Source organism: Notothenia coriiceps, unplaced genomic scaffold (assembly GCF_000735185.1).
Source record: "Notothenia coriiceps isolate Sejong01 unplaced genomic scaffold, NC01 NC01_scaffold00004169, whole genome shotgun sequence".
In the NCBI taxonomy this organism is placed as follows: domain Eukaryota; kingdom Metazoa; phylum Chordata; class Actinopteri; order Perciformes; family Nototheniidae; genus Notothenia; species Notothenia coriiceps.
In genome coordinates, this window is record NW_011336870.1 from 6269 (window position 1) to 17070 (window position 10802).

Consider the following 10802-nt stretch of genomic DNA (forward strand, 5'->3'; position numbering starts at 1 on the left):
CCTTTTAAAGCACTCCAGCTGGAAAACTTTGTGAGCGTCTATGGAATAAATGTGGACAAAGAATATGGCAAATAGCTGAAAAAATGAGGACTGCATCATTAAAAATAAGAGATGATTAAGAGTTTTCTAACTGCCTGAGGAAGATCATCTTTGGGATATCTCTCATGGAGTTAATTTTAAAGGAGAGGAGCAAAGAGGATTCTCCAATGAATTAAAAAGGCATGACTTTAATGAACACATGATTGAATCAGTGCCTTTCTGTCTGCAGGAGCATGCCTCTGCCTCGACGGCTACATGAAGGACCCGGTCCATAAGCACCTCTGCATCCGCAGTGAGTGGGGGCCCAATCAAGGGTAAGTTCTAATAATCACCTCATGATGCTTTATGATGCTCATTATCAAGCAGAGAGAATGGTAGAAAACTCATTTACAACAAGGGAATCCTCCTACACATCCAACAAGGCCATCCATTTGGTTCAACAGATTAATCAAACGGAGCTGTGATGTTGCCAATGCCAATTCATTTTCTGTATCAGACAAGCTGCAGGAAGTATATATTCATACACAACTAAACACATAGATTATTCATAAAATACAGAGTTTTAGTGCTGTAACACTTCTTTATTAAAACGTAAGCTAATAGTTATTTTTTACTGTAAACAAACAATATGATAAAGATTAGGTGTTAAGTAATTATAAATGATACTAAAATTAATTTTATTTTACCATTAGTTTGTGTAATGTGATAATGTGTTCTCCATGTCTTGACAAGTGTTATTGTAGGTTAAGGTTAGGTTAAAACTGTAGCATTGCTTTAATTATGTTCTGTCATGGTCAAAGCACTCTTTGTTATTAAATGTCCTTCACAAACAAATTAAACTTAATTTGAACTGACCTAAAGGTTTAAAGCTTTCAAAGAAGCCATACTAACTACATCGTAATGCCTGGCTGAACGCATCACAATGCTGTGCTTTGTATATCTATTTGTAAACTCTGGTAATCCAGCAATTTAATGAATATTTTAATTGTCTGAGAAGTACTGCACGAATGAAGAGTAATTCCATCTTTATGTTTTAAACTGTTGGAGTTCTTTTTAACCCATTATACGACACAGTCCTAAAAAGACAGTTGTATGTACTTTAGTACCATTATGAAATCATTTTTTAGGTTGATAGTGAGTCAGTAGAGTTATTGGAGCTTTATCAACCTTTTGGGGCTGCCCATTTCTTTAGGTGCAAGGTCACTTCCTCTATATTACAAAAAATGATTTCAACTGATTACTTGATACCTCTTGGCATTAACAAACGCTGTTTCAGGCCCCATCCCGGGAAGTCATATAAACGCTTAATTGGGTTCACATCTGCTGTTTAAAAAGTCCTTGACATTTGGCTAACACCCCAGCCACAGTGCCATACACCGGGTCACCACTCAAGGTGCCACTGTCCCAGAGAGTTCTGCTCACATCAATAAGACAGTAGTGTGGAGGTACAGGGGAGTTCCCACTTATATCCCACAAACCATGCGAGAATAACGAGATTATGATGAAATGAGTTTAATTCTACACAATAATTCTACCATATACTGTAAAAAGATACACATTTTTTAAGTGTCAGAGGTTGTTCCATATTACTGATACCATGATATCAATGTGATTTTATATGATTGTTATTACATTTTTGGATGAAGCACCACTTTTTGTCCAATATTTATTTACAGAAAACAAATATCCAAGACAAATAATTGATTTGTGAACCATTTTCAAGTATTGAAAATTATTTATAGAAATGTTTCATCAAATAATGTGCAAGTGTACAATGATATAAGCATGTAACCTAATTGATCACTTGCTGAAAAGATAATGGCAGGCAACAATTAGGAAATAAATACAAGCAATAACATGTTGTGATTCAGAATCACCGAAAGAAACATACCAAAAAGTCACATACAAGTGTTCATTAAGATTTAATTCATGAACAGTTTACTGTAAATGCACAATAAATACATTTTGATTAACAGTTTACATATTATTAAATTCTTCATTATTTCATCACTCTACAATTATAATGTATTCCAGATAACATTTCAAGTGTGTCATGTATTCCGTTTTACCATTATTTACTGTATTTAGATGAATGACCCCGTAATGATTTATTTAGATATTTATCTGCAACACTGCCCAAGTTGCCAGCAAATTAGTTATCAAGCTCAAAACACACAGGAAAGATGATTGAAACAGGTAAAATATGATATGGGAAAACAAATACTCAGAACTAAAGCATACTATTTTAGATATCACTTCCTTTGTTACCCATTCCGACCTGAGTGAACGTTCAAAACACAGAATTATTGTGGTCATCATCTGAATGTTTCCGTTAGACCACCCTACTGTGCCCCCTCTGTATCTCATTTCCACGGCGCTCTCCCTGTGTCCCCTGTCTCTGCGTGACAGAGTGGGCACCCTGGGGTGACCTAAATGTTTAATGACCACAGCCTGTGGCATGGAGGTGTCTCTCCCTCTTCCCCGATGTTCTTTTGGCTTACTGTAGTGTAGGAGTTTTCTCAAAATGACATCGGGACCCTGTCACTTCTCCTCCTCATACTCTCACTTTGCAGACTGTTTAGTCCCCGAGCTGCCACTCCCCATTAATCTCCATCATTCTCCCTCTATCACTTCTGCCTCTTGGTATCAGCCTCCTCCCCTCCATGTTCCTCTCTTACTCTCTCTCTGAGTTTTTTTCCCCTTGTCTGTTCTCTCTGTCACCCTCTTCCTCACCCCACCCCCCACCCCCCCGCTCTGTGCCCCTTCTCCCATTCTGTCATCCTCTCTTGTCCCCTCCCCTGGGAAACAGATATGAGCCAAAGTCACATTGCATGTCAGCTGCTGCAGAACACATTTTTCAATCAGCATGTTTACACAGAGCACACATCGTAAAGCTGCTTGTGATTTTTCGGGGGCTCCGGAAGGCGGGAATGACTCGAAGCGAGACACTGAAACACGGGCCTGTGATTTTAGCAGGGTTTATATTAGGAGGATGGGTGCACATCTCACTCTTTGATTTTAACACACAGTTTTATTCTCTCTCCTCTGTTTTTGTCTCTTCCTCTGATCTCTTCTTTTATCAATGTCAGTCCCTGGCCTTACACCATCTTCCAGCGCGGGTTTGATCTTGTGATGGGGGAACAGCCCTCTGATCGCATTTTCAGGTAAGGGTGAACTTCACAGAACTTTGTTTTTTTTATCCCGCTACATGTTTCCATGGTGCTGCACAAAAAGATTGCGCAGTCAAACTTCTCGTTATAACTCTGGTTGCGCTAGCTTTGATTTCTCTCTCTCTCATGATTAAGGGAGAATGGTGAGCTCTGGCTGTGGAACGCTTTCTGTAGCTATGTTTTGTTTTAGAGGTGTAATAGAATGGGAAATTAGTTGCTCAAATAGAAGAAGAACATGGGCCACTTTATTTCCTCTCAGGTCAAATAATCGTTACATTTTGATTAATTTTAGAGCAGTGAGTTTTTTGATTGATTAGAAAAGAGAATTCAATTTGGAAGACATAAATTAATTATCGGGTAATAAGAATTGTTTTGAAAGTGTGAGTCTCAATATCCTCAGCAATAGGACAACGGTACAGTTTTTCCTAAAAAAGGAGTCAAAAAACAGCGTAATCCAGTCTGTGTTAGGTCCGTGGCTATAAGGCCAAAGAAGAAAACGACAACGTTTAAGATTACCTTTTTGCTCTTTTTGCCTTTTTCTTTTTCTTTTTTTCTTCTATATTAAGGACTGCAGATGTAACAGTCAATACAACATTTTTCACATTTCCTGGTTCTGGTTTTCTTATTACAGAGAATTGCAAATACCCCTCTTTTACATATAAGAAAAAAATCAGACACCCTCACAAGAACTGGAAAGTTGGTTGCCTTTTTTTAATAGTACAGCCAAAGATGCACGGAAAAGGGCAAGACAGAATGTAACTTGAAAACGTGAGCTGCTGGGTGCCAAATACATACATATTCAAACAGTAAAAAAATACCTGTTTGGTCCACATGAAGGCCATGTCACAACGTACATTGTTGATAGACATGTTACCTGTATTAAACGGACTCAGAGCAACATTGACATCCCTTTGGACTTGTGTTAGTGCCGACCCAACACATGCAAGTCCAGCCACTCTCCTTGCAGCTGGGTATTAGTATCGAATGACACCTAAAGGGGGCTGCCTAATGCTCCACAAACAGAAAGAAGCTAAAAGACTCTTGTATGCTTCGTGCCCAGCACCAAACAGCAGACAGGCACAGTTAAGAAACTAACTGGTAAATAGAGTGAAACACTTAGCTGCCAGATTCTCCTCACTGGAGTTGGTGGACAGCGAGGCGAGACAAAAATACCTGCGTACCTTATGGAAAGTACCAGCAATTTAAATTTTAAAAGTCAAATGTGACACTGCGAGACAAAGATCTCTCTTAAATCCAAAGTGGCGGCTGGTGGAAAATATTGTTGGTGGGGCTATGGAAATAGGGACCAAACCATACTAGGGCACTCCGGGGGGGATCCTCCCCGGAAGACATTTTTGAGAAATGACCCCTTAAATTATGACTTCTGGTGATGTTAGAGGGGGGGGGAGGACACATTGAGGCTTAAAAATAATTTTTAAGCCTCAATGTGTCCTCCCCCCCCCTCTAACATCACCAGAAGTCATAATTTAAGGGGTCATTTCTCAAAAATGTCTTCCGGGGAGGATCCCCNTTTAAGAGAGATCTTTGTCTCGCAGTGTCACATTTGACCTTTAAAATTTAAATTGCTGGTACTTTCCATAAGGTACGCAGGTATTTTTGTCTCGCCTCGCTGTGGTGTCATTCGATACTAATACCCAGCTGCAAGGAGAGTGGCTGGACTTGCATGTGTTGGGTCGGCACTAACACAAGTCCAAAGGGATGTCAATGTTGCTCTGAGTCCGTTTAATACAGNGTACAGTAGGCCCACACAAACTGCAGAAAACTGGTGCTTTGGGAACACTCAAATGATTTAATTCCCATTTAAAATCAGGAGACTAAACTGACACGAAGTGTGTGTGTGTGTGTGTGTGTGTGTGTGTGTGTGTGTGTGTGTGTGTGTGTGTGTGTGTGTGTGTGTGTGTGTCTGTGATATATCAAATATCGCGATATCGCGGTAAGAAAATGTCTCAATACCGTCGTGAGACCGACAAAGTATACCGCGATTTAAAACTTCTTTTTTTTTTTAATGACATTTTTTTAAATACATTTTTTTTTTTAAACCTTTATTCAACCAGATGGTTCCATTGAGATCATCGACCTCTTTTTCAAGAGAGACCTGTCCAACATGGCAGCAAGGTTACAAGGTGAACATAAAACAACAGATAACACAAAAGACATCATATTTACAGGGCTACATGTACATACCTAGAGACATTGATAACCAACAGTATATTTATATCTCGCCCTGTCAATAAGCCTCACCTTCTTGGCAAAAACTGTATAGTTCTTGAAGTGGTGGAGAGACAATGCACAGTTTTACCCACTGCTGTCACCCATGGACAAAGCATATCTCTCTGTCCCAGCAACATCAGTACCAAGCAAGAGAGTCTTTTCCACAGCAGGGGATATTGTAAACGCCCAAACATCCCAGCTTCTGCCTGGAAATGTGGACATGCTCATATTCCTAAAAGATAAACTTGATGGTGCTGAGTGAGTTAGTGAGTTAGAGTCGAGTTACTTGAAAAACTAAAGGGAAACTTGATTTATTCTATTGCAGGGTCTGATTATGATATTGCTGACACTTTAAAATACTACTATCCTCCTAAAATGCTGTACAAATCAGATTTATTATTTAATAAAGAAAAATAAATTCAAGTAAAAAAAAGAAAAAGAAAACACATTCAAATGTTTTCCCTTTATTTTTCAATATCGCGATAAATATCGTACCGTGGACTTTTTATCGCGATATTATCGTACCGTGAGTTTTTGGTATCGCTACATCCCTATAAAAAGGTGTGCAAATTTGTTGTCTGATTCCTGTATTTGTTAGCTATTTTCTGATTTAGCCCCTGTACAAAATGTTGAACTGTTTATTTGTGGTTGAGACCCAAAACTGACTTTTCAATATATTATTTTTCTGGTAGCAATAAAAAAACTCTTCAAAAATGCAAACAGTGATGTGCAGAGTAAATATGCAACTGTTGGCTAAAACCTTTCTAATGTCAACCTTTTTAACGTAATGATGACATTGGGGTTTTACACCTCGTTCCCCTGCCATCAAGGGGCAACAAATCTGTTACGCTGTTTTAAGAATGAAAACAAAATGTATCATCTTTAATAATTCAAGATTTGTGTAATGTGTTAACTCCGTTACAGTATTTCATGACATGGGTAAGGGTTAGTAAATATGCCTTAAGAAGAGCAAATATAGTTGTCAAGAAGGTCTTTGCTATGTTCATTGGTAGCCAGTTCACAAAGAAACAAACAGTAGAACACTTGTGTGTGCCAGATTTTTCTAACAATGTGTATAACTGTATTTTATCCCAAAATGATTTGTTTCCTGGCTTGAGACAGAGCAGATCTAACGGAAATGTGCTACTGCCTTCATTACAAGTATTTCCATGCAGCAAAAACAACAAAAGACAGTAGTTGATACTGCTTGCAATAAAAAGGAAACCCATAGAGTTTATCTGGCAACTGTAAGCATTGTGTTTATGTTATGAACAGACAGGAGGAGGCTGCCATCGTACTAATATCTCTAAGATACATTGCCCTCCCTGCTTGGATGTTTTTTGCACGAAGGCTTTTGCTTCTCACTCTGTCCAGGCGTGCAGTTTAAAATGTCTTTGTCCTCAGACTGCTCCAACCTAGCTATCCATCCTAATTCAAATGGTTCAGCCTCAAGCTTTGAACTTCGCCGAGCAACCCTGTCGGCTTCAGGCGCCGGAAAGAGACCTTGAATATCAGCAAGCATATTACCATAAAATAACAGGAGTCAATTAGGCAATTAGAATCACAGTGGTATAGAGAATAAATGATAACAAAGAAAAAAACAAGGATAGGCACATTTATCACGTGTAAGAAGAGAAAAGTGCTTAAAGTCAGCATTCAATCACACAGTGTTTGCCATTCGCACGATATTAACCACGGAGAATTCCTCTAAGGACTGCAAACATGTTTTCCACTCGACAACAGTTTTCTCACAGGAACTCTTAGTGTTATGCTCCTCCAGTTTCTCTCCAGGTGAACCATAGGTCATAAAGCAGCACACCAGTCCCTAGATGTCCATTATGAAGTGGTGCTTAGCGTCCGCTAAGTTGTCCTGTGGTCACACATATACGTCATACTGCTTCAATGGGGTTTTCATTTCCCGTGAAGTGACTCATTGGAGAAGTGGTAACACCTTTCAAATTATAATACGGAAATATTACATTTGTTTGGACTGCTTATTACTTGCTGGAACCAAGTGTTTTATAATACATGGAAGGAAGGCAGCACTCTGATCCACAGGACACTTGACTTTGAAACAAAGGAGGAGTAATTGGGTGGATGTAATTAAGTGTTCTATTTCCACAATGGTTTAATCCGTCTGTTCTTAAAGTGATTGGTAAATATGCAGTTCCCACAATCCACTGCCCTTTCCTAATGCTCAGTTGGCAATTCATTTAATGCAAATTCAATTCAATGGTGAAGGAGGAAATGTGTTTAGTCTGCATAAAAAAATGGTTGTTAACCATTTGAATCAACAAGTTCCATTCCATTGTGCTAAAAGTATTCATGAATAATTTATCAGTAGTAATAATGCATTTGATGTTAATCAGCATGCTCGGTTTGGCTTAAAGTCGGAAGTATTACTTTTCATCTGCAAAGTGTTTAAAGATTGATGATATTCATTGACTCACAACCAAAGAATAGTTTTAAAGCTTTTTGTTCCAGACATCTGTTGTTTACAGATTTATGGGCCTGTTTGGTCTCAGGGGAAGCTCTTATTGGCCCTTTTTTGTCAGGGTTTCTCATTTGGTATGCATTGCGTCCATTAGCACACAGTGTCCTTCTGCTCAAGAAAGAGTTATGCAAAAAGGATAACTTTGCTCAAAGGTAATATACATACCCTCTAAGCAACTCAACGCCATTATTCTAAAGCATTGAGGCAGCAAAGACATTTATCTTTGACAAGTAGATAATATGACGTCTCACGGTGGTGGTTTTTGCACTACAGGAAAAGTACTCCTTTGTAGATTACGTAAAGGGGAACTGCTTACATTTCTACACTTAAAGATCAGTGTGAGTTATTTTGTCGTAGTTTTTTATCTACGCCATGGAGGTTAAGTATTGGGCTTGGTTTGGTCTGTCTGTAAATGTTGAATATACTTTTCTACGTTTCCCGTCTGTCCACCACTCAATGCATTTTTACATACGAGCAGTGTTCACCCATTCACACTTAGGCAGAGGCTGCCATAAAATATACCACCTGATCAGAGAAACTCCCTCTAGCATGAACTTAAGGATTTTAGCATTTGCAGACCATTTATATGCACAAAAACCTATGTAAAACACTACAGGAAAGGGAACACTCCAGATAGCATGGTAGGGCCCCATTAAAAACAGCACAACAAGTTTGATGTGGTGATTCTTCCAAAAAGTGTACCAGTGATTTCTAAATTTTTTTTTCTTTGTTGCATTATACTAAGTTACCCTAGTTTATTGTATTATTTCAAACTAGAGCTAAAACCTGTGACCTTACCTGTCTAACTCACCCTTATTTCCCTCTGTAGATTCACATATACCTTAGGAGAAGGGATGTGGCTGCCGTTGAGTAAAAGCTTTGTCATCCCCCCCGCCGAGCTAGCCATCAACCCTTCAGCAAAGTGCAAGACTGACATGACAGTCATGGAGGATGCGGTGGACGTAAGGTGAGATGACATGTACTGGTACCACTTACCACACTTACTTCCCTGTGAGGACATTCCTGAGACATGATGACAGAAGCCCCCGCTAATGAAATAAAGGTTTTCATGAGGCTGTGAAGCAGGATAGAATCTTGCTGATTGTTGCATTAAACTGAGCTGTACTAAAGCTGCACAGAAAGGAATCTCTGCCCACTTTGTTTGGTTTTTGATGAAGCCTCACAAGACAAAGAAAGCACAAATCGGTTTTTCGATAAATATTCCTCACGATCATCTCTTTCATCCATCATCCTCTGGAATCTATCTGATACTCTCATACCGTCTCACTGATTTGTATTCTCACTTAATCATCGTTTGGTGTTGATTTACAATTGTTGCAGTGAGTGTTAAGCAGCCATGTGAGGTTGATGCTGAGGTGTTAGCGGTCATGATTCAGGGTAATAAAACTCAACACAAAATCAATTATAAAGACGCAGAAAACCCAGAGTGGAAAAAACAAGAATGAGAAGAAAGAATTGCTCTGCATTTCAAAGCCAAGAAGAGCATTGTGGTTGTTAAACGGTTCATAACTCCTCCAATGAAAATCTGTTCACTGTGGAACGACTCTGTTTTTGTCTGGGCTGCAGAGAGCCAAAACAATGCTGCAGTATTGAACTGCACTGGAGAAGCAACATCATTATTTAGCTATTTTGCTTTGCTAGCACTCCAGAACTTTGATCCAGAATAAGACCACGTCATATCAAGATGGACATGTTAAAAACTAGGGATGAAGTTAAGGGAAATGTAACGATCTGTGCGTGTCTATTGAATATTCTCTGGATGTTTCAACAGATAAAGCCTTTCTTTGTTAAGGATCCCCTTACCATTCATCTATAATGCTACCAAGATGCCAACTGTTGCTGTGCCCTAGCTCCAAATCTCCTATCAGAAAGAAATCAAAAGTATTTGAGTATTTGTGGAACAACGCAGAAAAATTTACTGTTAAGCTTAATTTATGCATTTTCATTGATTGCCTGTTGGTACTGTAGATGCTGACAAAAATAACATTACATCTGTTTTTATGCATTCTATACAAAATAGTAAAAAAAAGTATACTTACTTATACAGAATAGACTTTAAACTACTCATCACCACCTACAAAGCCCTCAACAACCTGACCTTTACCATCTCACCTCTTCCATCATCATGTCCCCTACCATTTTCTTAAAGGCATTTTGACCTCAATAGCTAGTCTTTTTAAATCCAGCACAATGTTTATCCTGTTCATTTCACACCAATGTATTTTAAAATAGACAATGAAATAGGGCAAATCGTATCCCCCAAACACATCCATCCAAACATGGTCACTTCTTGGTCGAAAAAAACAAAGGGAAGACTATGGAAATTCCAAATGTGAGGCTTCAACAGTCGTTCACATACATATTAGTGACATCCACTTGTTCCATATTTTTCATTAACAAATGATTTCCTCTGAAGGTGACTTAGGAAAGATGTCATTCCTGGTCCAATTTGTGATTGCTGTTATTGGGTATACTACTTTCTATTTATAACTTAGCGGAAGACAGAGCTACAGTATACACTATCATCTAACTTAACTTTTTCAACAGCATCGTGAATCACCAAAGAGTAAACGTGACTGCATCTGGTCTGACAGCATTATGCCGTAGCATAAAGTCTGTGTGAACGGAATTAGTTTGGGGGAAGTGGTACGTTAATGTAATTAGTAGTGGGATTTGTCTTTTAGTGAATGCTGGAACATGCCCTCTCAACAAGTTACTGTAGTGTGTGCAACCGTGTCAGATCCTGCCATAATTTACCGCTGGTTATTTGCCCTGTGAACATAATGTCAGGTGAAATTAGTCTCACTCAGATGATCCCCCTCATTTGTCTCATTAGCATGTAGGCA

At 38.8% G+C, this 10802-nt stretch overlaps 1 protein-coding gene across 1 annotated transcript; it reads left to right on the top strand.

Annotated features, from left to right (window-relative positions):
- The first annotated feature begins 267 nt into the window (after positions 1-267).
- On the top strand, positions 268-8906 carry LOC104942135 (astrotactin-1-like). Its single transcript, XM_010767333.1, has 3 exons — positions 268-353; positions 3129-3203; positions 8765-8906. Exons 1-3 carry the CDS (start codon positions 295-297, stop codon positions 8904-8906), a joined length of 276 nt encoding a protein of 91 aa, XP_010765635.1. The 5' UTR covers positions 268-294.
- Positions 8907-10802: the final 1896 nt, after the last annotated feature.

Coding starts and splice junctions, on each gene's coding strand:
- LOC104942135 (XM_010767333.1), top strand. CDS start 295: ATGAAGGACCCGGTCCATAAGCACCTCTGCATCCGCAGTGAGTGGGGG. Junction 354..3,128: donor GAGTGGGGGCCCAATCAAGG/GTAAGTTCTAAT, acceptor TATCAATGTCAG/TCCCTGGCCTTACACCATCT. Junction 3,204..8,764: donor CCCTCTGATCGCATTTTCAG/GTAAGGGTGAAC, acceptor TTCCCTCTGTAG/ATTCACATATACCTTAGGAG.